This window comes from Hemicordylus capensis, chromosome 3 (genome assembly GCF_027244095.1).
Source record: "Hemicordylus capensis ecotype Gifberg chromosome 3, rHemCap1.1.pri, whole genome shotgun sequence".
NCBI classification, from domain to species: domain Eukaryota; kingdom Metazoa; phylum Chordata; class Lepidosauria; order Squamata; family Cordylidae; genus Hemicordylus; species Hemicordylus capensis.
Genome location: NC_069659.1, coordinates 252,105,818 through 252,133,394, shown reverse-complemented (window position 1 = coordinate 252,133,394; position 27,577 = coordinate 252,105,818). Strand labels below are relative to the sequence as shown.

The 27,577-nt window shown below is 42.8% G+C and overlaps 1 protein-coding gene across 2 annotated transcripts in view; it reads left to right on the top strand.

Moving 5' to 3' along the window:
* Positions 1-15,182, top strand: part of DPYSL4 (dihydropyrimidinase like 4) — a 53,750-nt gene extending 38,568 nt beyond the window's left edge. For both annotated transcript variants that reach the window (XM_053310301.1, XM_053310302.1), the window contains exons 12-14: positions 152-331; positions 6,597-6,768; positions 11,456-15,182. In XM_053310301.1, the coding sequence (XP_053166276.1) occupies positions 152-331; positions 6,597-6,768; positions 11,456-11,547 (444 nt within the window). In that variant the 3' untranslated portion in view covers positions 11,548-15,182. The remainder of the gene's footprint in view (positions 1-151; positions 332-6,596; positions 6,769-11,455) is intronic.
* The last annotated feature ends 12,395 nt before the right edge of the window (positions 15,183-27,577 follow it).

Here is a 27,577-nt window from a genome sequence, read left to right as displayed (position 1 = left end):
TACTGAGGCCCACATTTTCAGCACCCTTCTTGAGTGTGCACAATCACTGGTGTTTCTGCACATTTTCCACTGAACTCATGTTGACTACATATGAGGGTCTTTACCTTTTTGAGCCTGAAACTGATTGAGTCTTTGTGTTTGGTTTTGCCAGAATGTGGAGTACAATATATTCGAAGGAACGGAATGCCATGGTGTCCCTACTGTGGTTATAAGCCAAGGGAAGGTTGTGCTGGAAGATGGAAACCTCTTTGTTACCCAGGGCGCTGGCCGTTTTGTTCCTCGAAAGACATTTCCTGATTTTGTTTACAAAAGAATAAAAGCAAGAAACAGGGTGAGAGAGATTTCTTTTTCTTGAAAACCATTTCTAATTAACTCTTACATTTCTGATTAACTCTTGGATACACACAGAGATAACTGCAAATGACATATGAGACTGGAAAAATATGTTGCAGGATTGGGAATAACTGACCATGGTCATTGGATCCACTATATATTACTGAAGGACTAAGTTTAAACTAAGTTCCAGGTTAGCTATTTACCAGTCTGTCTTTGCACACATTCAAAGAAAGTTTTCTAATATCAGATTACCTGTTTGAACATCCAATCTGCATGTTCTGACATGTAAATGGGGCCCACAAGAACCTTAGGCCCACATGTTCCTTCAGGAAGCTTTACTTTAATTTGTACAAATATAGAAGAGTGTGTTTGTAGAATTCCTTCCTTCCTTTTCCTTCCTTCCTTCCTTCCTTCCTTCCTTCCTTCCTTCCTTCCTTCCTTCCTTCACCTAACATTTTCATAAACAGTGAAATCGGAGGTATCTAATAGTAGATTTGATAATGTCTGCATTTTGGAAAATAGGCTTTAGCTGATTGCTGGAAGTGAAAACTGGGTATATGAATTTTTGTATGGAGTTTTTCTATGCATGTAAAGTGTCCAATTACCTGCATGAGAAAATTTCAGCTCTAGATTACTGTAGGACTCTCATCAATCTCTAAATGGTCCCTCACAAATAGGGGGGATTGTGTATTGAAGCTGGATTTTACTCCTGTAAGAAATTGTCTCGGGCCCATGATACAACTTTTATTATGCCTGTTTACTCATCCTAAATCAATTTCGCTTGACTTCAGTGGAACGTATTTCCAGTGAAGGGCAGATATTATGGGAAACACAGGCCTGCTATGAAAAATGGCTTACTTGTGTTGCATTCTCCCCTCAAGTAAGAATGTTCTAAATCATTTGTAAATCAAAAAAGGTCATTCACACGACCATTTTCAGTGTGGCTGAGGGAAGCCAGGACACAGCCTACCTTCCTCCACACAATCCTTGCTGCTCCAGAATCACTCGTTCCATGCAGAAGCACTCATGAACAGTATGCGAGCAATGCTGGAGTGGTGAGGGGGCAAAAGCAGACTGTGTCCACTCGCATCCCACAATGCACTGCGTAAGTTGCATGGTGCATTGGGGGAGTTCCCCGCTGTTGGGCACTCCTTCCATCTGGTTCTATGGAAGCGTGGGCTGCTGGCAGCCGGAGTGTACACATGACCAGGCGGTGAGGTAGGTACGTCACATTTAGCCCAGGTAGAAAACCCAAGTTACCTGGCAGAGGAGCACCAGGATCAGTCCCAATCCTGGTGGTTTTCACAACCAGCCCTACCTGGGGTAGCACTGCCCCATCTGGGTAGGGCTGGTCAGGGGAAAGACCTCATAGTATCCTTTCCATCATCAAAGCTTATTATTTGCACTAACATTATATTTTGCTTATTTGTGAAGACAAATCCAGAACAGCTCAGTAAAACTGGTTCAGCTGTCCTGAAACTTGGCCAGAGGAGAGACACATCAAAGAAATCCAGTCAGATTAATTTGGAGTCAATGGGTCATATACTGCCCTAGATCTGTACAAGCAGATCTAGGATGATATGCATCCCCAAGTATGAGCTTCTGCATCCACTCACCATGACAATCCGTGATTTCTCTGATTTAGTTCAGTGAGACACAGCCTTGCTTCAGAAACATTTCAACATTGCATAGACTGACTGATGTACCATGCAACATTATGCACAGCTTCTCATGTTGCATTCTTGCAGGGCTACCGTGGCCCAAGTTGCTCAGCAATACAGTTTTTGGAAATATGCATGGTTTGTAACATTGCACAGTATGCCAGTCACTGTATGCAACATCCTCTTTTTAAGAGTCTAATATTTCAGAATCCTAAACATCTGTTTTGAGCTAAAGGATGTGAGAACCTGGTATTCTTATAGTGTGTTCTGAAGATTTCCTAGTTGGCCATCATCAGATCAACTGTAAACAAATCATGTTGCTTAGTATCTCTCATCAGAATTTGACCTGATTTAAATGTAATTTAAAACTACATACAGAGCCATTATATAAGGAATATACCATGAGATTGTCCCCTCATAAGCCACTGAGAAAGTCAGGCTAGAGTAGTTAAGCAGTAGAGTACACAGTGTCCTGTGTCCAAGAGGAAGCAATGTGGGCAACAGCATCTGGTCCCCTTTGGATCCCCAACACAGGGAACAAGGTCCTTGTTTATAGGCAGGTGGATGGCAGATGTTCATCCATCATGAGACCAGAGCTCAGGGATGCCAAGAATGCAGTTACGTGCTCCAACCAAGTGGCCACCTTCTTAGAGCTCATTCCCATTGTCCCCAAAAGAGAGCCATTTGGAGAAGCCTTCAGATCTGGCATATGATTAATGTAGCTATAGAAGTGTATAAGCAATTGCATTACTGCTATAATTACAATCAGCTTTTCACAATAAGCATGTATATTAGGAGGAGCATCAAGTGCTTTATAGGAGCAGACAGGCTTGATTAGGGCAGATTTGGGAATATGGCAACTTGCCCATGCAGGCCAGCAGAAAGCCTCTGCCTGCAGAAGTGGTGCCATTTATGTTTATTGGCCCACATGTTGTGCAACCGCAGGAGAGCGAGAGAAGGACTGTGCCCTCACAGAGAGGCTGCAGTGTACCTGTGGCAAAGGATTGCTCTGCAGCTAGGGGGAGGGATTTTTGTTTCTCTCTCCTTCCAAACATCCTTTAGGCATGTGGAAATATCTCCCGGAAGGTTGCGCTTTCCCAACCCCCATCAGCCTGTGCTCAGCTGTGGAACCAGCCTTTGCCATAGGTACATTGCAGACTCTCTGTGAGGGCACAGTGCCTGACCTCCTATGGCTGTGCAACATGTGGGCCATTATTATCTATTATTAATCGCTGACATGATGCACAGCATTGCACCTCTATGATGCTGTGCCCTGGGGCTGCTGCAGACTCGGAATGCAGTCCTGACGCTGGTCAGAACCGGCGGTTGTGCAGACAGTTTCCCCTGCTCTGACCAGTGTCGGGGCTGCATTCTGAGTCTACAGGCTCGGCATTATGCTTTCATCATGCTGCACGCCATTTGGGCCACTGTTATGTAGCATATTTATATGCCACTTTTCAACACACGAGTGCACAAAGTGGCTTAAGGAGGGAAAAGAACGAAGAGCTGTTTCTTTGTCCACAGGGGCTCATAATCAAGAAAGAACCACAAAAGGAGACACCAGCCACAGCCAGTGTGGGGGGTGGGGGTTCTGCTGGGCTGAATAGAGACAATTGCTCTCCCCCTGCTAAATCCGAGAGCCATCACATTGCCCAGTTAGCAGGGTTTGAATGCTCCTTACTGGGAGGGCTGGGATGTGGCACATGGCAGCACTGCACACTTGGCATGCAGCTGAGCAACTCACCTGGAAATGGAACCATGACCTCTTCTGTGTCCAGCTCTGCCATCAGCAAGAGCCAGTTGGTGGCTTGTGTAAGTGATTGGAAACAGCCCAACTGGCTCTCAGCTCCACACCATTATATGCACCATTGGGCTCACTTGGTCTGCCTGCAAGCACAGCCTTCTGTGTGTGAGAAGGCTTCTGATGGGAGAGGGAGGGTTGGTGATGGGGGATTCCCATGCATGGAGCAATTAGCACAGGAAAATCAGGATGCTACAGGGGACTCCTTAATCCGTACATAAATGTTATTTTAAAATTGATTTAGAGTTATTATGTATCTTGCCTTTTCCCCATTTGAATTCACTTTCATTTGAATTTAAAATACAACAGTCAAAATACAATAAAAGTAAGCTCATCACCAGGCAGCAGTTACCAAAGAAAGAAAGAAAGAAAGGACCACCACCAGAGAGGTAAAGCGGCCTAGACATTGCCTCCCAGAGACACTCATTTGCAGAGATGGCCTGGAAAATAGCCGTGATTGTTTTATTTTGTGTGTATTACTAATTGACAGCTTTGCATAAATAATACTAGCTTTGGATTTCTCTCCCTCCTTGGCCTTTTCTTATTTTTACATGGACTGGGAGGAGTCAGGCTGGGAGAGGGGGAAGCCACTTCTATTCCTGGTTGCTTGCAGCTGAAATGCTGAAAAATCCTGCGGGCTATTTGCTACCAATCAAACTGTGTCTATGTTATGTTTGAAAGAAGAAACTCACAATGTCATGTTTAATCATCCCAGGAATGCTGTGCTCTGGAAGTATACACACCCACTTATGCTGAGTTTATAGACTGCTCGCTCACTCGTAATTGGGCCCCAAATCGGGTAGTCACTGATTGCTTGTGATGGTAATTCATTTGGGCAGTGCATTTGATACTCTGGGCACTTAGTCTGGTATCTGTGCTCTCTTCCTTGCTCCCTTGTCTAGCAAGAGCTTCCTGGAAAGCAAGTATTGTCACTGGTATTGCAGAATAATTACTTCTCCTCTATAAGTAATTGAACAAAAAGCCAACTTCAACTGAGAAACAAGAGTTTGATATTTATTGCGAACTAAGCATAGGCTAGGAAAACAATATAGAGACCAACAGTCTCTTATGCAGAGAGAGAGAGAGAACCTCTCATTTTGAATTTAAGGCAACAGGTAAGGAGCAGACAGACAAACTGTGACTCCAACTCCAAGCCAGGATATAGGTACATTTGAATAGAGAAGCATGCCCTGTATAAAGAACTGAGTCAATGAAGCTATTCTCACGACCAGCAAAAACTGGGCTAAGGGAGCACAGCCCAGTTTATGCTGGTCATGAAAACCCATGGCAAGCCCGCTTACGGAGCCACCCCTTTAAATTTCTCTATTAACCTCGTTCAATTTATTGTGTGTCAGCCACGGCTGCTCACAGCAGTGGCAGGCACACTCGGGGGGGGGGGAGAGACGGGGGGGGTATCTCAGGAATGCACCGTGCACTCGTGGTGCATTATTGGGGATCCGGGATGGTGGGAACCTGCATGGTGGCACTTTCCTTCACCCGACCCCTAGAGCTTCTGGGCGAGATGTGGTGAGGCGCGGGAGTGCCGGAGTCCAGCTGCCACTCATCTGGGAGGGTGATCTGCCCACCCAGCGGCTGGTACATGATCGTCTGCGGGGAGAGCGGTCAAAGTTGCTTTCCCCACAAACCACCTCCCGGCACTTCACACTGCTTGTGTGAAGCAGCTCAATGTCTGTAGCAAATCCCAACTACTGGCAATAAAGGTAAAGTGTGCCGTCAAGTTGATTTCAACTCCTGGCGCCCACACAGACCTGTGGTTTTCTTTGGTAGAATACAGGAGGGGTTTACCACTGCCTTTCAGCATCGTCCTATAGCACTGCTGCCCAATATAGTACCAGCGGGGATTCGAACTGCTAACCTTCTGCTGGTTAGTCAAGCATTTCCCCGCTGTGCCCATTAAGGTGACTGAAAACATACACAAAGGCTGCCACAAAAGGTACTTGGTATAACTACTGGCAATACCACATACCTTTTGCGGCAGCCTTTGGGTATATAATTGTCCAAAAGTTAAACAGTGAAACCAAAATGCTCTTTTACAATGCAAGCCACTTCTTTTGGTTCTCTTGTGACATCATATCTTCACAAGCCCAAAGCCTTCTCTACATATTCTGAATGACACATTCCGTGGTTTTCCTGAGAAAATTGGCTGCCATATGAAATAATATAATAATTTATAATTAATTTTTAAAAAGTGTTTTTAATGTTTTATCATCATTTTACTGTTTGGTTTACATAGTTAAATTTTTCTCCTTATTTTGAACTGCCTGAAACTATTTATATTGAAGGGTAACATAGAAATTGAATTGATAATATTATGACAGAATTTGATTTAGTTATTTATCTGTAACTTTTTTGGCTCTTTTAAGGACTCCACTTGCATGTATGTTCACGCACACACATGCTCACAGAGAGGAGCATGAAAGCTGCTTAACAGAGAGTTGCCTTATTCAGAGTCCATCTTTGTCAGTATTGCCTACTCTGCTGTCAGTGGCTCTCTACCTTTGGAGGATGGGAAATATGCAAACAAACAAAAAAAATTGCTTCCCCTCCCCTCCCCAACCCTGCCCAGTCTGCTGCACAAAGCAGCCTTCAGCATAGGGGCACTGAAGGCTGCTTGCAGACTCAGAGCCCTCCTTCCAGTGCTGGAGGGCTGCGGATCATGTCCGCTATTGTTTCTAGTGACATTCCTAAGACATTTGCTGATGGACATGACCCAAGGAAGCCGGGCAAATATCTGCTCAGCTGTGATTCCTCTTCATCCTCTTCTTACTGTTTACTAGCTTGCAGAGATCCATGGCGTTCCTCGGGGGCTTTATGATGGACCAGTTCATGATGTCATAGTAACTGCTAAAGCTGTGGCCCCAACTCCTACCTCAAGAATAGCTCCCTGTTCTGGCAAAATACCCGTGCCTCCAGTCCGTAACTTACATCAGTCAGGCTTCAGCCTGTCAGGTAAGTTGAGCCAAGAAGTTGTATAAAGTAAACAGCAAGTTGGAGTGCATCATAAGAACAAATACTGTCCCAGAGGAAGCACATATTTTGTTGACACGCCAGCCATGTCCGAGTGCTATCATGAGCTTCATCTGGCATTGGCTTCACTTCACCTGAAGCCCTTGTGATCCCAAGGGGTGAAAGAGTTCATTCCGGCTTTAGAGAATTGACAGCTGCATGAAAATGCAGGGATTATAGGAGTGCTGTTACAACCATTTATAACAGTGCCTGTTACAGGCAGTATAAAAATGTTATAAGTAAATAAATAACACCAAAGAAAATGGCATTAGTGGCTACATTTCTAGGACTGAATCCATTACATTTTGCCTGGTTGTTTAGCCGTAGATTTATTATTCTCATTTTATTAATCACGGTGCAAACATTTTGGCAACCACATCCTAAGGGTGCCTACAGAAGTGTCTAGATCCTATGTGCTATGGTGGCCTTTTTGCTGGTGAGCCCCTTTCCCCAGTATTCTTCAGGGCCAAATCATATAAGTAAGTTGTGTGGATCATATGGGTTAGTATGTGGTTTAGCACTTGTGTGCAACTCTGTAGGTTACATCCAAAGATCCCCTTCCTCTGAGAGGGGCTTCCTCTGAAGCAAGGGAACCCTGGATGTAACCCCATGGCTCCTGTCTGGAGTATAGACACTGATATTTGTATTCATGGTTTTGGATGACAACTCACATTTCATAATTGCAACTTTCTATTGATTCAGGGAGAGTCCCAGGTGCAGCCGACACAGACAGGAAATTGCTTCGCTCAATTTTCCTTTGTCCCTCACTTGCCTAATTTAAACATTTTGTTTACATTGTTGCTGCTGCCAGAAATCACATCCATGTGGTAGTTGCTTTGTACCAAATGAGAGCAGGTTTACTCCCCTTCCCCATTTGGGTTTGCCAGATGTGGGAAGTACCCTCCATAGGGATAAACACAGTGCAGTGCAGTGAAGGTGGAAAACGGCACATAGGAATTCCTCCATTTATTCCTCCTTAGTACTAAATGCAGTGCAGTGCATGTGGAAAACTGCAGTTGGCTATAGCTATGGTGTGACAGTTAAGAGTGGAGGAGAAGAAGGCCTTGCCTTTTCCAGAGGATGTCATAGGAACGTAGGAAGCTGCCTTGTATCGAGTCAGACCATTGGCCCATTTTAGCTCAACAGTGGTTCCCAACCTGTAGGACTCCAGATGTTGCTGAACTACAACTGGCCAATGTCCAGTGTGTTATGGTTGGGGATGGTGGGAGCTGTAGTTCAGTGATATCTGGAGTCCCAGAGGTTGGAAACCCTTGCTAGAGTTCATGAAATTATTGCTATTATTTGAAGCACCACAGGTTGGGAACCCTGGTCTACAATGACTGGCTATGGTATGACTGCCATCTATGGCCCCTGCCCCTAAAGGGAATAGCTTATAGCACACAAATGCCATCTATGGCCCCTGCCCCTAAGGGGAATAGCTTATAGCACACAAATGTAGTATTCCATCCAAGTGCAAACAAGGTGGACCCTGCTTAGCAAAGGGAACAATCCATGCTTGTTCCTGCAAGACCAGCACTCCTCAATTGGAATGAGTGGAAATAAGGCGTAGGCCAGGGCTGTACAGTGCAGGGTCTGTAGCCCAAGAGTACAGTGCTGAGCTGGAACCAAGGAGGAAACTCTTGAAAGTCAGTGTGGATTAGGGAAGCAGCTGAGCAAGTGCCCCAATCTGTTCTCATTGATCACAGAAGGCACCAAATACCTCTTTCCATTAAAAATAAATAAATCACTATCATTCCTGGCTGACATACAGAGCAAGGATTACCAGTGCAGCAAGAAAATTAGGGATGTACACAAAACCATTTTCCCAGCTGGCCCGGAGGGAGATCGAGCCCTTGAATCAGCTCAAGATTGAGCCGGTTCACACATCCCTACAAGAGAGCAACCTAACAGAACTTCCTAACTAGCTGCACCAAGTGCTGTGCAACCCAGGGACATATTTTTGGGTGGCAGAGAGGCCTTCCTGGGGAAGGGAGGGCATCAAAAATGGCCACATCCCTCCTGCACTGCAGTTAGTTGAGAAGTTCTGTTAGGCTGCAATCTCGCATCCTTGCTCTGTATGCCAGCCACTAGAATTAATTTGACAATGTTTGCTCTTATTTACTTAAGGATACTGTCATTCTTTGGGGTAACATTTTAATTTTCTTTCAATTCAAGCATGACACTCCAGAGATTTTTAAATGTGGTATTAATGCTAAATGCCTAGCTATTAAGAGGTGTTCAGAAATACCTTTGGGAATGGTTCAGGCCAGCTAAGTACTTCCAAATCTCATTAATTTTAATCGGGGAATGTAAGCATAAGCATAAATCTCATTCATTAGAATTAAAGGTAAAGGTAAAGTGTGCTGTCATGTTGATTCTGACTCTTGGCGCCCACAGAGCCCTGTGGTTTTCTTTGGTAGAATACAGGAGGGGTTTACCATTGCCTCCTCACGCACAGTATGAGATGATGTCTTTCAGCATTTTCCTATATCGCTGCTGCCCAATATAGTACCAGCAGGGATTTGAACCGGCAACCTTCTGCTTATTCGTCAAGCATTTTCCCGCTGTGTGATTAGGTGGCTTCATTAGTATTAACTCAACCTTTCTTTTTTTTTAAGCAACTTTGGCTGGAACGTACCCTGTGTTTTCAGTTCATCATTTTCTCATACAAAGTTGGAAAATTTATTGGCTGACATGATGAAGAAAATTACTCTAAGTAGTCCCATTGAAATTAAAAGGACAAGTTAAGCATTGCCTAATTTGTCCTTTTGATTTCAATGGGACTGCTTTGAGTAATTTTCTTCATCATATCAGCCAGTATATTTTATCATTCCTTTTTAACAGAATATTATGGTTCTGTTTCAAAGGTTCCAATTCCAATTGTACTAGGCAAAATAATGCATGCTACTTTATCGGGTAAAAATAATAGAGCTGAGTGCCACAAAAAAACAGTTCTAAGCTGAATCTACTTCATATTGTTTGTCAGCATTAAAATATCAAACCCGCTCTTTTTATCAGACTGTATGTTGAATTATATAAACAGCTCAGGCATCACCCCATTTTATTAATTTTTGTTTCTTTGAGGTCATTCACACAATCCAAAACTGTAGCTTTTCTCATGAGCAGCAAAAACTGGGCTAGGGAAGCTCAGCCCGGTTTTTGCTGCTTGTGAGAACTGCTGGGAGCCACACAGCTCCTGCTAGTAGCCAGGCGGTGAGCCCTCTTAGGTAGCCCACCGCCTAACCCAGGTTTGAGGTGAGAGCACCCTACTGGGTTAAATTATTTAACTGGGTTAAATAATAGTGTGTTGGCCATGGCTGCTTGCAACCACAGCAGGCCCACTCAGGGGGAGGGAAGGGGGGAAGAGGGCTCCCAGAAATACACTATGCACTCACGTGGTGCATTACTGGGCTCCAGGGGTGTGTGTGTGCCATGCAGGGGCGCTTCCCTGCGCCCAACCCCCAGAGCTGTGAGGCATGGGTGGCCCACAGGAGAGCCACTGCTCAGCTAGGTGGGCAATCCACCTGCCCAGGGAACAGTAAAGGATCATCTGTGGGGAGGGCCAGGAAAACCCACACTCCCCTCGGACCTCAAGGAAACCCTTTTCACTCATTGTGAGAAGAGTTTCACTATGTTCTACCTGGCTTTGGGAGCTGTGTGTGCTCCCAGTTTTGGTTGTATGGAAGCGAGGTAAGAGGAGAACCTGGGTAGCATTGATTGTGTGGAAGCAAGGTAGGAGGAAAAGCTACCCAAGTTTTCCTCCTACCTTCCTTCCACACAATCACTTCTACCCAGGTTTTCCTCCTACCTTGTTTCCACACAACCAAAAATTGGGAGCACACACCACTCCACAATGGCCAAAGGGATTATGAGAGTGAAGTCCAACAACATCTGGAGACCCAAGTTTAAGAAGCCCTACACATTAAGACAAAGAGGTCGTTCACACAGTCAATGTTTGACTGTGTGAATGACCTCTTTGTCTTAATATGTAGGGCTTCTTAAACTTGGCTCCCCAGATGTTGTTGGACTTCACTCTCATAATCCCTTTGGCCATTGTGGCTGGGAATTATGGGAGTTGGTCTAAGAAATTCTGGGGACCCAAGTTTGAGAACTCCTGTCTTAATGTATATTTGTTAAAATTGTTTCTCCTGTCTGAAAAATTATTCATAATTTTTAAAAGGTTAAGAGAATGGGCCCAATGAAATGTGATGTTAAGCCTGTTATTAGGATTAACTGACTTTTTAAAAAACTGGGTAAATAGCAGCTGGATTGGGGCCTTATAGATTGGGACCATGAGCAGAGGATTTTAATCCTAGCTTCATTGTTTTGATCTGCCTGTGCACACTATTTAATAAGTTGGAAACTGCTTCCATTGGCACCAGTGAATGATTCCCCCTCCCACTTGGCAAATAATCAATGTGGTAGGGGGTGCTTCAGGATTAGGACTGTGCGGTGTGGGGTCTTCTCCCTCAGAGTCCCAATCCAGTTTCCATTTGCTCATTTAAATACGAGCCTGTTGGCCCTAATACCAGGCTTCACATTTTGTGCAGTTTGTCCATAGGGTGTATTATTGACTACATTGCTTAATTTACTTCTTTATTGACATTCTGTTATGTGTCTCTTCTTCTAGGCTCTCAAGCAGATGACCATGTTGCAAGACGCACTGCTCAGAAAATTATTGCACCCCCAGGTGGACGCTCCAACATCACATCTCTGTCATAATCATTCCAAACTGTTTGAGGTTCACACATTATCTTGATGGATAACATTGGGCATGATCCAGCAATGTGGAGTCTTAATGTTTTCAAAGGGAGAACTAAGCACATGCTCATATTCTTCTCCCATTGAAGTCCATGGGACTTACACATGCTTAAGTTTGGCAAGTTTGTGCCCTTGGTTTCCATTGGGGCAGATGACTTGTGGAGCTGCATATAAATCTACTTTGAAATTACAGAACATTTTAAAAAAACAAAAAAACCTTTGCCTTGACCACATTCCCTGGAACCTCTTGCTTAAATTACCAAGTGCGCAGTTCTAAAGAAGAACCTTTAAAATATATATTATGGATATCTTACACTGCCAAATTAAAGGGCTTGAATGGGAGCATACACCATGGGAATATGAAAATGATTTGCTTTCTTACTCAGGATAAAATTTCCCACCCATTCATCCCTAAATGGAAGAGCATCCCACTCATAATGTATAAATCTCATCCAGTACTATAAATATGTCCTCCAGTTTTCAGCAAATCTTCTAAGACATGCATGCCAATGTGTGAACTTCTGGTGAACTATTCTTATATTGTGTTCAGCTGAACTTCAAGCAGTGTCTTACAACCAAGACATACTTGAATGCATAATTTGGTTTTTGAGTCTTTCTATCAAGCCCTGCTCTTTCTATAATGATGATGATTTTTACTGGAAAATGAACCCTTGTCCTATTTTAACACAAATTACTTATTTCAAGCTTTTTTAAAACTGAGAGCCCACCCAGTGAACACTGAATACCCCCTTACCCTGCCCTTATGCAGACATAATGCTTAACCTTGATTTGTTGTCCTTAACCATGCTTTAAGTGTTCCATCTTAAATAACTAGACAGTTATTCAGAATTGTTCACACAGATGTGAAAACATCATTCAAAGTAGGGTTGCAAACCATGGGTTGAGTTAACCATGGTTAACCATGATTATCCACACAAAGAAATCCAGTTTCCCCATCTCTCCAGCCCCGCTGGTTGCAAAATGAAAAGCAGGTCTCACTGGTATCTCCTCACACAAGGCCTTTTGGGAAAGGCTTTGTTCAGCAAGCGAAAACATGGTACAGTTGTGCATATTTATCCAGGCTCAAGCAAACTGTTTCATGCTTGTCACAGTCTAAACAGTAGGGATGTGCACGAACCTCTTTGGCATTCTATTCTTAGAACACCAAACAGGTTTGGAAACCCCAAACCAGTTCTAACGTGGGGGTGGGGATGGCTTTAAGTATAGGGGCAGGTGCATTCCCCCCCCCCCGCCCACTGCCATACTTCCACCTCCAGCACTGTGCAGCAATAGTTCGGCAGGGCAGCAGCCTACCTCCTTGCCACCCTGTTGTTTTCGTGACCAGAAGTGCTGTGCACACATGCGCGTGTTGTGGGCATGTGCATGTTGCACATGCACACAATGTGTTCATGCACCCACGATGCACGCATGCGCGCACAGCACTCCCAGTCATGACTACAACGGGCCAGCAAGGAGGTATGCTGCTGCCCCGCTGAACTATTTCAACACAGAGCGCAGAAGGAGGAAGCGCAGCAGGGGTAGTGGTAAGTGCACCCTCCCCCATCCTTAAAGCCACCCACACCCCACCATCGGCTCGAAGGGAGCCGGTTCCATGCACATCTCTACTAAACAGAAGCTTCCATTGTGATTTCCTTGACCCCCCTTTTGTTCCACCCTTCTTATGGCCTCTACTGCCATCACCAAGTGGAAGTATTTTCTCCCCCAGCCCATGCTGCCCCCTTGCTTCCTCTGTCACGCAGCCCTCTGTCACTTCAAACTTTGAGCATTCTTGTATAACTTGGCTGATTAATGGCACTTGTACTTGGACCCTCAGGGACATATGTGGGGGGCATACAGGAGGAGGCAGAGGGAAAGGGGGATAGGCAAAAATAGCCTCTCCCCTCTGCATGAGCAGAACACTTTCCATTCATGGAGGTCTTAGTTTGGATTCTACCTTATGAACTGCCCTCTAGTGACAAAAATCAATAAACAGATTTTGTGGAAAAATTTTTTTGCTAAAACTTCTTTTGCATTAAACCATAAGAACAAAAGGAATATTAAAATAACACCAGAGGAATACATATCCTAAACCTATACCTACAGATATCATACCTCAGCTAGGGTTAAAACCAAGCAGTTCTTTCCTGCTCATCTGTGTTGCTTCTTTCTCTCCTGGCCCCTTGCTTTCCCCCCCAGCTGCCTCTTATTTAGCATTCTCTATCTTGACTCTTCCTCTTCTTGCTTCCTCTGCCTCATTCTGGCTTAAATCACTCCTCCGTCCATGATTTTGACCAATCAAAAGTGGAGTAGCTTAAGTTTCTGCTTGCCCAGTATCTTAAGTGTTGTCTTCCAGGTTGGCCCTTTAAATCTCTTGGAGGATAAGAACTTCTGAAGTTCCTACAAAAAGTGTCTGTTTTCTCACTTCCTGGTGCCGAACCCAAATTACTCTCTGGGTGCTCAGTAGCTAGGCAAAATAACAATTTCTTCTTCTTCTAAAGGCAACCATTTCACAACAATTTATCATAATCAATATAACAAAATCAATTACAAAATTGTTGAAATGGTTCCATTCTTTCACAGTGCAAAACAAGGGTAATGGTTATGTCTACACTGGGACCCTGCTGGCCTCAAAGTAGGGGTGTGCTCGGAATGCAATTTGGCGTCTGAATTGCCGCACAGTCCCTGTACAACAGAGGGCTTACACAGCCCCTTTAACACGGAGGAGAGCAGGTCCATACCTGCTCCTCCTCTGCTTGCCGCCACTTCTGTAATTCATAGCTCCCCCAGCTATGATTGCATGCCGGCAGGGTATCTCCAGGCTGCCCCTGTGTGATGCCAGCATCCACAGGGCCTCTGTGCATGCGTAGCGGCCATTTGCATTATCAGCAGGGTTGAACACATGCCAACTGCCAACATCTTCCTAATCCATAGGGTGCATGTCTCCAATAGATCCCCATTTTGGAAGTCACTGATCTGAATTTTATGGTTGCAGTTTACCAGTAACCCATGTATGAAGCCACAAACGGCTCAGGACAGACGTTGATAATAAGATCTCATTGTGAGATCCTTGAACATATTTTAGGAACCATTGTCACTCAGTATTGTTGTGGCAGCATGGATATAAGACATACAAGTGTGGTCTGAATGTTCATGGAATTAGGTGTCATAGTGTCACTTTAGAACTGGTATAAAAATTCATCTAGGCTTTTTTTTTTTTTTTTTTAAGGTAGCTGAATTTCTGGAACCTGGACACAATTGTGGAAGTGCCAGTCTGTTTTTAGTATTTTTGTTAGTCTTGGGTTTTTTTTAAAAAAAACACAACAGATTATTTATACAGCTTTTTTAAAATATGGTTTACTTATAATATAGGTCTACTTATAAATCAGAAATCAGAAATGTTTGGAGGTCAGTTGCATACAGTAAACTTTTTATAAAGCTTATAACAGGTTTATTATATTTAAAGCTATGTACAGCAAAAGTGATCTTATATATTCCATATCATTCCATAAAACGATGCATGTGACTCTCTACACAGAATGACTCACTTTTTTGTTTTGTTATTTACATTCAATAAAGTTTGTTGGAAATCAGCTAAACTATAAAGCCAGGTGAATTCTCTTGACCTCTCTCCTCCACCTCCTCCTCCTCCTCCTCCTCCTCCTCGATGTAAGTTGACTGCTGTGCTACAATATCAATCAAATCCTATTGATATCAACTCATTAGGACTTTGACTAATTGATTATAAAGGTTTTCACAATCCACTCATAACATATTTTGCTCTTCTTTGGAGTTTTTCCTCTGACGTGCCTTAATTCAAAAGCAATGCAGCAAAGAAAAATCAAGTTTCTCAGTTAAATTGTACATGGCATGACAGAAAAAGGAATTTGTGGAGCCTCTTCCTGACTGCACAGTTTGTTCATATAGTGATCTTCATTGTAAGGCCCAGGGGCCAATGGCAGCCCTCCTCAACCCTGAGTGGGGCTCCCTGACTGTTTATTGGGCCTGAATGAATCTTTGGCCAAAGCTCAGTGCTTTTCACAGTCCCTCTGGCACAATGCAGAGATGACCATTCCCACAGTGCTGTGCTTTGTCTAGTGCCAGGAGGCTCCTTTACTGAAAACGGAGCCCTCTTGATCCTCTGCACCGTCTTGGAAGATGTGTGCAGAGTGCTGGGAAGTGTCGCCTTTCCCAGTGTTTTTCGCTTAGAGCTCTTAAGAGAAGGTTCTGTCTCTCTTAAAGGCCCTCCCAGCACAGAGAAAATTGCAGGACTGTGTGCTGTAGCACAGTGGGAAATGGTTCTCACACTGATGTTTTGGGGTTTTTTTTGTTTTTGCCAAAGTGGCCCCCACTTGAAAAACAGTGAAGATCACAGCTTTAGGTTGAGCCAGAATGGGAGGTTACTTTTCACAAGCTGCAAAAATGTTCCTCTATAGGAATTTATTATGGAAGAGGGCTTTGAACAGGAGGAGAATTTACATCCCTTAAAAGTGAGGGCAATGCTTCCTGCTTTCACTCTGAATGGGCTTGGTGAGCCTAGCCAAATCCAATTACCTGTGTAGTGGTGTGACACGTGAGTAATTCCTCACAAGAGCCTCAGCCCTTCTGAGCACATGCAGCAACAGTACATACCCCCGGCAAATAAGTGGCAAATTTGCTGTTCAGCAGTTTTGTAGGGAACAGGATTGGGTGCAACCAAATTCAGCCTGCTGCTTCCAATGTTTCTGCCTAGGCAGAAAATTCATAGTAGAAGTGAATACATAGTATTTCTGTTATGTACAAGCTTTATGCTTCTGATCTTTTTAAATTGTCATATGAATTTTTTTTTAAAAAAACAAACACCTTTTTTTAAAAAAAGCACTGGGAAAAAATCTCCCTTTGGCATTTGAATGTTGCAAAATAAGCAGTTCTTTGGGAAGACCCAGTGCAATCCTTTTTGGGAAGGTATCCGTGAAAAGAATAAAAGAAGAGGAGCAGCCGAAGGAGCAGTTTCACAATGCAGCCAACATAAAGTACTTGACATTATGGAGATGGAAGACTGAATTCAAATTTAACATGGAATAAAGTTCCCCAAATGACATTGGATGGCTTCAAAAGAAGCTTAGACAAATTCATGGAGAACAGGTCTATCAATGGCTACTAGTCTGGTGGCTATAGGCCACCTCCAGCCTCAGAGGCAAGATGCCTCTAAATACCAGTTGCCGGAGAATAAAAGCAGGCATGCCCTCACCTCTTGCCTGTGGGCTTCTCAGGGGCATCTAGTGGGCCACTGTGTGAAAGGATGCTGGACTAGATGGGCCCTGGGCCTAATCCAGCAGGGCTGTTCTTATGACAACCAGGCTATGAGCAGAGGCCCCATAGAAAGTTCCTCTACCAGTGCGTCTTCAGTTAGTCTAGTAGCAGCTTGATTTAATTCTATCTTTTTCCAGTTCGAAAGCTGGAAGTGATTTACAAATAATAACAAATTGCACAAATTATAATCCATATCCATGTGGAGGTCACAGATGATATGGAAAGGTATGCCATCACAAAAACAACCCAATTAGGAAATGAAGACCATAGAAACCAGGGCATAAACACCTCAGAAGATGACAAACATTCCACATAATAGGTAGTTTTGCACTGTTTGCTATATTCTCCTTGTGCCAAAGCCTACAATCTGTTTTGCAAAGGTGAATCATGACTTGATGTGCAAACTCTGATGGTTGAGTTCCATTATATAGCTGGCAAGAGACTGCATTTTGAACCATATTTACCTTGTACAGGGAAAGAGTAAGTGAAGTTTACAAGTGTGAGAAAATAATCCATTCTCTTTGCACACCAGGAAGCTACATTATTCTAGCTTAATCATTCCCTCTCAGAGTAAAGTGGGTGGTCCTGTACTGACCAGTAGGGTAGCCAAATGGGACCACCCAAAGATACCTGGCCTATTCATTGTGTGAAATTCTCTGCATATCTGTGTTGAACTGAAGAAAAAATGCACTTTAAATAATAGTTTCTGCCCCCACATCTCCACAATGATGCACAATATTCACATCTCCACAATGATGCACAGCATTCCTTGAACATGCTTGCTGTTGGGTATGTAATGGCACATCCAACACTCATGTTTAGAGTGCTGTGCCTGAATTGTCCATGGCAAATGAGGCGTAAGATGTGCTCATTCACAAGGAAAACCTTTTGAGACCACCAGAAAGAAATGCAGAGCAGCAACCCATGCCAGAACCTAAAGCATTACACATAAAAAAAGAGAACAAGCCAAAGTTATTTAACCATTATGCATCTACTGGTGGAAGCACCTCTGCCCCATATATTTTCCCATCTCTTTTTCAAAGAGTAGACATTTGAGACAGCACATTTGACAAGTGCTAAATTGTTTCTATATGGGTAGAATCATTATTTCTTGTGGGCTGTGAGGAATGGCCCTATTACTTACAAGAGAGTTGTAAAGGTATACTGTGTTTCGCATGGCCATTTTATCTGTAAAGTATGGTTTTTTGGAGATATGCAATTAGTGTGAATATATTATATGGTGGTACTGTATACAATTAATGTGAATTCACCTACAAGTGGAAGCACACTAAAAATATGCCATCTCATTTAAGATGTTCTGTTCTGAAAATATTGTGTGCAGTTGCACTTCAAAGAACATGATCTGCAAGTAAAGTTAAGTTGTAAAATTGTGCCATCGAGTCAGTGTTGACTCCTGGTGACCACAGAGCCCTGTGGTTTTCTTTGGTAGAATACGGGGGGGGGGTTACCATTGCCATCTCCCATGCAGTATGAGATGATGACTTTCAGCATCTTCCTTGTCCCCATAGCTAAGCAGGGTCTGCCCTGGTTGCATATGAATGGGAGACTTGATGTGTGAACACTGCAATATATTCCCCTCAGGGGGTGGAGCTGCTCTGGGAAGAGCAGAAGGTTTCAAGTTCCCTCCCTGGCTTCTCCAAGATAGGGCTGAGAGAGATTCCTGCCTGCAACCTTGGAGAAGCTGCTGCCAGTCTATGAAGACAATAATGAGCTAGATAGACCAATAGTCTGCCTCAGTATATGGCAGTTTCCTATGTTCCTATGTTCCTATATCGCTACTGCCTGATATAGGTATTCGAACCAGCAACCTCTTGCTCCCTAGGCAAGTTACTTCCCTGCTGCGTCATTAGGTGGCATATGATCTGCAAGTGTAAAGTATAAAGGGTTAATTTGTCAGTTGTGTTCACTGTCCATTGTAAGATGTGAACTCACTCAAAGAATGACAGTGGACACTTTGCATATGTACAGAATAATACTCAGAACAAAACCACTTTGCAGTGTGTCAGCTGCATTCTGCTGATCTCCCGTAAGTATTTCCTGATTGGAAATACTGAGATGGTAAATGTGCATCTCAAATGTGCATCTCAGCATTTATTTTATAGACCCGTGCAAGGGATGTAAAGGGAACTCTTTGTTTCATTGATTTAATTGAGACTTGCTTCCAGACAAATATACTTAGTATCACAAAGTTAAGTATGCTAGAGCAAGCTCAGAGTGGAAACTAGAAATATTGCACACCCTCCCTACCCAGTAGGCATGCTTCAAGAAATCTAGACTACAAGATACATTTATTTATTTTATTTTTATTTATTGTTGAATTTATGCCCGGCCTTTCATTAAGAAAATCCCAAAGCAGCTCACAATAAAATTTAAAAACAAGATTATAAAAGACACATCCAAGATACATGGAACTAAGAGACTATCCTTCCAAATCATGTTTCTGGAAAACAAGTTGATTTGTAACAGAGAGAAAGACAGTGACATGTGCACCCAGAAGCCAATTCTGTCTGTTTTCAACACTGCCTGTCTTCAGTCATTTGGGAATCTTATCAGAAATCTAGAATGGTCCACATTGTAGCTTCTTTGGGGTATAACTTCAGGTGCGATGAATAATAATAATAATAATAATAATAATAATAATAATAATAATCAGGCAGAGCTAGAGATGCTGGATCGTAAAACCAGGAAAATAATGACCATCAATCATGCTCTGCACCCCCGCAGTGATGTAGATAGGCTATACCTCCCTCGCAGCTTAGGTGGAAGAGGAATGCTGCAAGTCCATCAAACATTAGAGGAGGAGAAAAGAGGCCTTGAAGAATATATCAAGGATGGTGAAGAAGATGCACTTAAAATGGTCAATAACACGAACCTATTCAACACCAATGAAACCTAGCAGGCCTACAAGAAAGAACAAGTCAAGAACCGAGCAGAAAAATGGAAAAATAAGCCCCTGCATGGTCAATATTTGCACAATATAAGTGGAAAATCAGACATCACCAAGACCTGGCAATGGCTTAAGAATGGTTACTTGAAGGAAAAAACAGAGGGTTTAATACTGGTTGCACAAAAACAGGCACTAAGAACAAATGCAATAAGAGCAAAAGTCGAAAAATCCACAACAAACAGCAAGTGCCGCCTTTGTAAAGAAGCAGATGAAACAGTGGACCACCTAATCATCTGTTGTAAAAAGATTGCACAGACTGACTACAAACAAAGGCATGACAAGGTAGCAGGGACAGAGGCGTATCTAGGGAAAATAGCGCCTAGGGCAAGCACTGAAATTGAGCCCCCTGTCCAAGCATCTGACATCCATCTTTCAGATAACTTTACCATAATATCAGCTGAAAAATACAAGTCAGGCTCGTTAATCTTTTAATCTTTCAAAAACTATTTAGCAGTGGACTTTGCCAGACCAAAAAATGCTGGAAAACTACAAATTTCAGTATGCTGGGGCTCATGAAATACCCAAATTCTATGTGGAGGTGTACTTGGAAAACTAGAAGTTCCTGTCTAATTCTCTACTATGCATTGTAGCATCACTATTACATAAGTTTTAAAAATAAATGGAGAATTTGACTTTTCCCAGATACTCTGAAAATAATTAAAGGATATGTAGAGTAAACTGTGTCACTGCTTGGAATTTATTCTAGTCTTTCAGAAAGACAGTTAAAATGAGAGAAAGAGAGCAAGAAACTCCCAGTGGGCCTTAATATTAAGGATTTCACACTGATTCAAAGACAAATTCACCATTAATAGCCATATTAGCAAGACATCACATTTAACTCACTTATCACAAGAAGCAAAGTAAGAGCAAATGAATACAATCCTAGCTCATAAGCATCAGCTCAGTATTCACAAGCCCTAATTCTCTGTACATAGTGCCAATCTGAATATGTGTACAGTGACTTATATTATATTAATTTTTAAAATTTTTTTAACCTGTAGCCCCTTTGGGGGGCTTCCTAAAGTCTGTGGGTTGTTTTTTTTTTGCAAAGGTTCCCCCTCACCCCGCTGGCCTCTAGGGCCTCACAGGTACCATTTGAGCATGTGCAGTGGCCAATTTTAAAAATAATCTTTTTTTTTAAGGCCACTGAAAACAAAATGGCCACCGTGCATGCTCAAATGGTCTCTGCAAGGCCTGGCATGACCTAGGGCCTCACAGAGGCCATTTGAGCATGCACGATGGCCATTTTGTTTTCGGTAGCCATTTTTTATTTTTTTTTATTTTACAAAATGGCGCCCCGCTTCAAGTGGCGCCCGGGGCACGTGCCCTGCCTGCCCCACCCTAGATACGCCCCTGAGCAGGGATGATACACTGGAACATCTGCAAAAATTACAAGCTACCTGAAGCCAAAAATTGGTGGGACCATAAAATTGAAAAAGTTGAAGAAAATGAAGATGTAAAAATATAATGGGACTTCCGACTACAAACAGACAAACATCTGCCACACTATACACCAGATATAACTGTAGTCGAGAAGAGAGAAAAACAAGTCAAAATAATCGACATAGCAATACCAGGGGATAGCAGACTAGAAGAAAAAGAAATAGAAAAAATCACCAAATACAAAGATCTACAAATTGAAATTGAAAGGCTGTGGCAGAAGAAGACCAAAATAATCCCAGTGGTAATTGGCGCCCTGGGTGCAGTTCCAAAAGACCTTGAAGAGCACCTCAACACCATAGGGGTCACAGAAATCACCATCAGCCAATTACAAAAAGCAGCTTTACTGGGAACAGCCTATATTCTGCGACAATATCTATAACAACTGACAATAAAATTCAGCCATCCCAGGTCCTTGGGAAGGACTCGATATCTGGATAAAAAAACCAGTCAATAACACCTGTCTGACTATGTAAACAAGAAATAATAATAAAATTTATTTATTTATCTAACATATTTTATACCGCCCAAAACTTATGTATCTGGATGGTTTAAAACAAAAAAAATGATAACAAAAAGTTAATACATTAGTTAAAACAAATAAATGACAACAGAGAAATTAAAACATTGGTTAAAATAAATGACAACAAAAAGTTAAAACATTACAGCAATTTAAAACCTTTAAACAATATTTTAAAACAAATTTAAAACTATTAAAATGGTACTTAATTAAAAGCCTCAGTGAACAGATGTGTTTAAAGATTTTTTAAAAGCTGTCAGAGACGGGGAGGCTCTTATTTCAGCAGGGAGTGTATTCCAAAGCTTCGAGGCAGCAGCGGAGAAGGCCCGTCCCCAAGGAGCCACCAGATGAGCTGGTGGCAACTGCAGACAGACCTCTTCTGATTATCTCAATGGGCAGTGGGGTTCATGATGAAGAAGACATTCTCTTAAATACCCAGGGCCCACGCCGTTTAGAATTTTATAGTTTATAACGAGCACCTTGTATTTTGCCCGGAAACTTATCAACAGCCAGTGTAGCTCTTTCAATAGAGGAGTAATATGGTCTCTCCGAGATGACCCAGAGACCAACCTGGCTGCCACATTCTGAACCAGCTGTAGTTTCCAGACGACATATAAAGTCAGTCCCACATAGAGCGCATTGCAGTAATCCAGTCTGGAGGTTACTAGCATATGTACCACTATTCTGAGATCGTTTATCTCATGAAATGGTCGCAGCTGGCGTATCAGCCGAAGCTGATAGAAGGCACCTCTGGCCACTTCCTCAACCTATGACACCAGGGAGAGGCTCAGATCCAGAAGCACCCCCAGACTGCGTACCTGTGTAGGTTAGGATTTGGAGGGATTTTCCTCTACCCAGACTGAGAGGGAACCATCCAAGGAGCGAGTACAAAAATCAACACCACGTCCAAAATCCCAGGTAGCCCACCGGGTAACTCTGTAGCCTGTGATTAAGAAAGGTTAATGTGTTTTGACTGTATGTTTTATTCTGTTGTTTTATTGTGATATGCCCAGAGAACAATTTATTATGGGATGGCTAAAAAATAAAATTATTATCATTATTATTAGATGATGATGATGATGATTGATGATTGATTAAGGCTATAGGTATTGATGACTCCCTACAGAGATTCTATCCTCCTTCATTTAATTCATAAAGTTTGCAGATCATTGCAGAGGATACTTGGAAGATAGTAGGAATTATGCAATTTTCCTGGGTACTTGTGGCGCAATTACATATGGTCGAATCAAAGGTGGGGTAGCACCTGAATACCCTGTGACAAATCTTATGAAAACTGACTGGCATTCTCATGAATCATCATAACCCCATTGCATCAAATACTGGGCACACTTTAATGGCTTTCACACTGGAAGGTTTGTGACAGTTTATTGTTATTATTAGCAGAGCTGCATTGCCTGTTAAAGAGACCATTGTGGTTTTGGAGGCATGCTGAATGATGGGCTGCAGGGTAGGTATCAATGAATCCAGAGGACCTTCATGGCAAAATCCAGTGTAATTTTAAAAAAAGAAAGAAACTTCTCAAAATTACACAGAGTGTGTGTTCTATTTGGCTAAACGACTATTCTGCCTTTTGACCACTAGGTGGCAACAAACATCTTTATATATATTTCTCTTAGACATATGTTGCTATTCCCATGTGTGGCAGCTCTTGCGAGAGTTCCCAAGCAGCTGCCAATAGTGACAGGGATGGGCTAGAGAAAGAATATGGCAGTGGTGGTGGTGGCTGGCTGGCCAAAGAAAATGGCGGCAGGTGGGCAGCCACAACCCCAGCTGGCAGCCAGAAAATGCTGACAGAGGTGGTAGGTGCGGGGAAGATGATGGACAGGGGGGAGAATGTGGCAGGTGCAGGCAGGCAAAAAAGCAGCAGCGGCAGAATGTGGGGGGAGAAGGCGGCAGCAAGCTAGGGGCGCACATGCGCTGCGCCGGATCAGCTTGTAATAGAATATTTACTTATGCCAAATTTGGACATAACATAGAACCAAGGGTCCAATGGACCTGCGGTTCTGCTCCCCCCGCCATGCACTTACCTTTCTGAATTCGGACATAAATGCTGGCCTCCTATATGCAGTCTGCAAGACTACAGAGAGGAGGAGGGACTGGCTGCCCGGCTTCCTCCTCTGATTGATGGGCAGCCGTGGCAGCCAATCAGGATGGAAAGAAGGAGGAGCTTTCTTCTCTCAACTCTGGTCCCAGAGAAGGCTGCCTCCATTACTGAATTTGGATGTAATGGAGGCAGCTCAAAACTGGAGGCTCAAGAAACAAACCTCACATCAAACTGAGGATTCAAATTGGAGTTCGGTGAACGAACTCTGCAGTTGAGTTAGAGTCTGAACTATGGTTTCCTGCATTCAGATGTTCAAGTTTGGGGACCTCTGGCTGCTCTGCCTCCAGTTCCATGTTAAGTTTGAATCCAGCCTCATGCACACACACACACACACACACCTCTATCTGACACAGGCACCAACTGAAATGAGATGTGGTGCCCCTATTGGGTGGGAGATGAACTGTACTACAAAATGGGCGACCCGTTTAAAGATTATACTTTTTAAGAGAGTTTTTTTTAAACAATGACTTGGTATCTTTCCAGTGAAGCTAGTCAAAATTAAAATGCCATCTATGCAATTAACATTAATTATAAGGGAAATCAATTGCCTTTGTGCCAGTGTTGAATTTGAAAATGTGCCTTTGTGGCACCTCTGAAACAAATTACCAAATGTTTCATGCAACAGTCAAATGCAAGTAGAAGCCATGCAAAAACCATTAATAATCTCGTGGGATATTCTGTTCACAATGTTGAGAAGTATATTGTTGGAGCATTCGTTAAAGAAAGAAAAGGAGCAAACACTGGTTTATGTTTTTGTTCGTGATTCTGATAACCCCATCATCCTTTCACCATTATGAGAAAAGGCTAGTTTTAGAACAGATGACATTTTGGGGATGGCAGCTGAATGTACAAGAGTGTCTTTTGAGTAACAAATCTGAATGCTGGTAAGATACCAGGCTACAGATAATCAAATCCCTCTGAGAAATTAGGTCATTTTAGCCATCTGAGGGGACTATTGGATATCCTGTCACACCAAGCTTGTCTTATGTGTGGAACTAGATACTAAAAGAGAATGACAGGTTGTCTTGAATGGATGCCAAAAAACCTTTAGACAGAAAGCTTCACTGGAGGGAATGTCGGTGCCTCAAAAATTAATTATCAGACTCTGCCTGCTGCGTCCACTTCTTCCTGCAGGTGCTTCTATGTTGCCACCTGCCTTTCCAATTGGATACTTTACATAATGGACATGTCTAACGAACATTCCTTATGAATTATATTAGCTCCTCTAACCAGATCTTGTGATGTATAAAACAAACCTTCGCACTAAGCAAACATCTTTGGTTCAAGGTAACACTTTTGCTAAAGCATCAGGTAAAGGGCTTCTTATTTTCTTACCATCTACCTTTATACACCTGCTTTTGCTAATCAGGAAAATCAGGGCAAAAGGTCTGCTAGTTCAGAGAAGCAAACACAACATGAAAGGGCTTTCTGCCAGCACAAGGAGGACAGGGCCGGATTAAGATAATGCGGGGCCTGTAGCATATGTTATAAAGGGGCCCTAACTTTTTAAAAGGCACATAAATATGTTATTAATGACGTCCATAATGATTACATACTACTTCAGTCATGCTCGAGGAAGAACACACCACGACGAGTTCATACATGTATTTTCTCTTCCCCCTTCGCCCCTCAAAGCAGGCATTTATAAATGGCACACAATTACACTCGCAAGTCACAAAGTGACAGTAATTAATTGACAGTCACACTGATATCTGACCGCGTCCAGCCCTGGAGTCACATATCCCTTGCCGCAGGCTTACTGTGGTGGGGCACCCTCCAGCGGCGTAACAGTGCATGCTACAGTGGCATGGGAACGTGGGAGATAGCACAAAGGACACCACACCTGCACACGACACAGCAAGGAGCCAACCGACACATGCCTGCACACATGCAGAACCCACAACACGTACCATGCAGCCCCCCCATATCCAAAGGATATATTCAATATCCTTACATGGATATTGTGTGTGTGTGTAGCATATTAGGTATTGTATAATATATAATAGAAGTATGGACCCGCAGCAAAATGTTGCAATATATCCCTGAAGTGCAAGTGTTACCTGAACCTGTGCCTGAGCATTACCTGAGCACCTTTTGCCCTCAGAAGCAGAAGGAGTTGTGACTGTCTTGAGGGAGTATTCTTCAAGCTCAGAAATATCCAACTCATTTTGTTCAAGCCCTTCTTCTTCCCCCTACCGTCCTCGTGACTAAGTTCCATTAACTCCACCCACCTGCTTATCTGTTAACTGCCCTCTGAGTCCATGAACATTCTGCTCCATTGAGTTACATTGGAGCAGTTTGAGGGGGGGATTGCTCCCTTAGGTTTTTTCCTTCAGATTTTTGTGAAACCAAGATATCTGTGGGTTAGTCTTCTGGCACCTCCCTCTCACCCACAGATACTCTAGTTATGCATCCATGAGGATCATAACATTCCCAGCTCTTTCAGAAATAGAGATAAGACTGTATAATTTATCGTGTAAAGTAAAAAGTAAAGATTTGCCCTCAAGTTGGTGTCAACTCCAGGCAACTACAAAGCCCTGTGGTTTTCTTTGGTAGAATACAGGAGGGGTTTACCATTGCCTCCTCCTGTGCAGTATGAGATGATGCCTTTCAGTATCTTCCTATATCGCAGCTGCCCAATATAGGAGTTTCCCATATTCTGGGAAATATACCAGTGGGGATTCAAATCGGCAACCTCTTGCTCACTAGGCAAGTCATTTCCCCGCTGCACCATATCATGTAATGGTTTTTTTTAAAAAAAAGAACAATCCCATCTGACATCTTTTGAATTTCAAAGAGCTTTCTCTTAAATATATTTTTTTCATTCTCAGGAAGAGAATGGTGTGTCACCCAACTCAGGGATATTCATTGCTGACAACTGAGGCATGAAAATCATATTGTTTCACAACACCCCACTACACCATGTTTATCAGCTTTCTCACAGGTCTCCGGTCTTATGAAATATTAATAGAAATCTGTCTCATCATACTGAGTTGTTTGTAAAGGCATTCATTGCCTCAAAGACATGAGGCTACCTGCGGTGTGCCTGCATGCAGTGGGGGAAGAAAAGCACGAAATACCTGTGTGCTCCTAATTTCTTTTGACACACATCCCCCCGCCCCAAGCTCCTGGCAGGATACATTGTAGGTTTCACATAAAACTTTTTAAACATTCTATTCACACTGACAAATAATTAATAAGTAGTGACACAGTTTTGCCATTCAGGATTTGCATATTATCTGAGAATTAAAGAGATTCACTGCTGGTTATTTCTAAACAGGGCCGGGTGGGTATTTTGTCACCTTAGGCAAGATAGAATTCTTTCTCCCCTCACCCCACTTCCTTCAGCCATCTAGAATTTCCTAGAACAGGTTTTTATTAGCTTCGTTTCACATTTATCTTAACCTAAGTCAGCCAGAGTCTCTGACTCGGTAATGCACCAGGAGCTGAACAATTCACAGACTCTGGGAGAGAAAAAAGGCAAGGTAGAACTAAGATATTGGGAGAGCGATCCAAAGAAAATGGAATACAATGGAAAATCACAATTTCCTTTAAACTGAGGGGAGCATTATTATTATTTATCATTATCATTATCATTATTATTATTATTATTATTATTTTTACATTATACATTTACATCTTCCTCCAA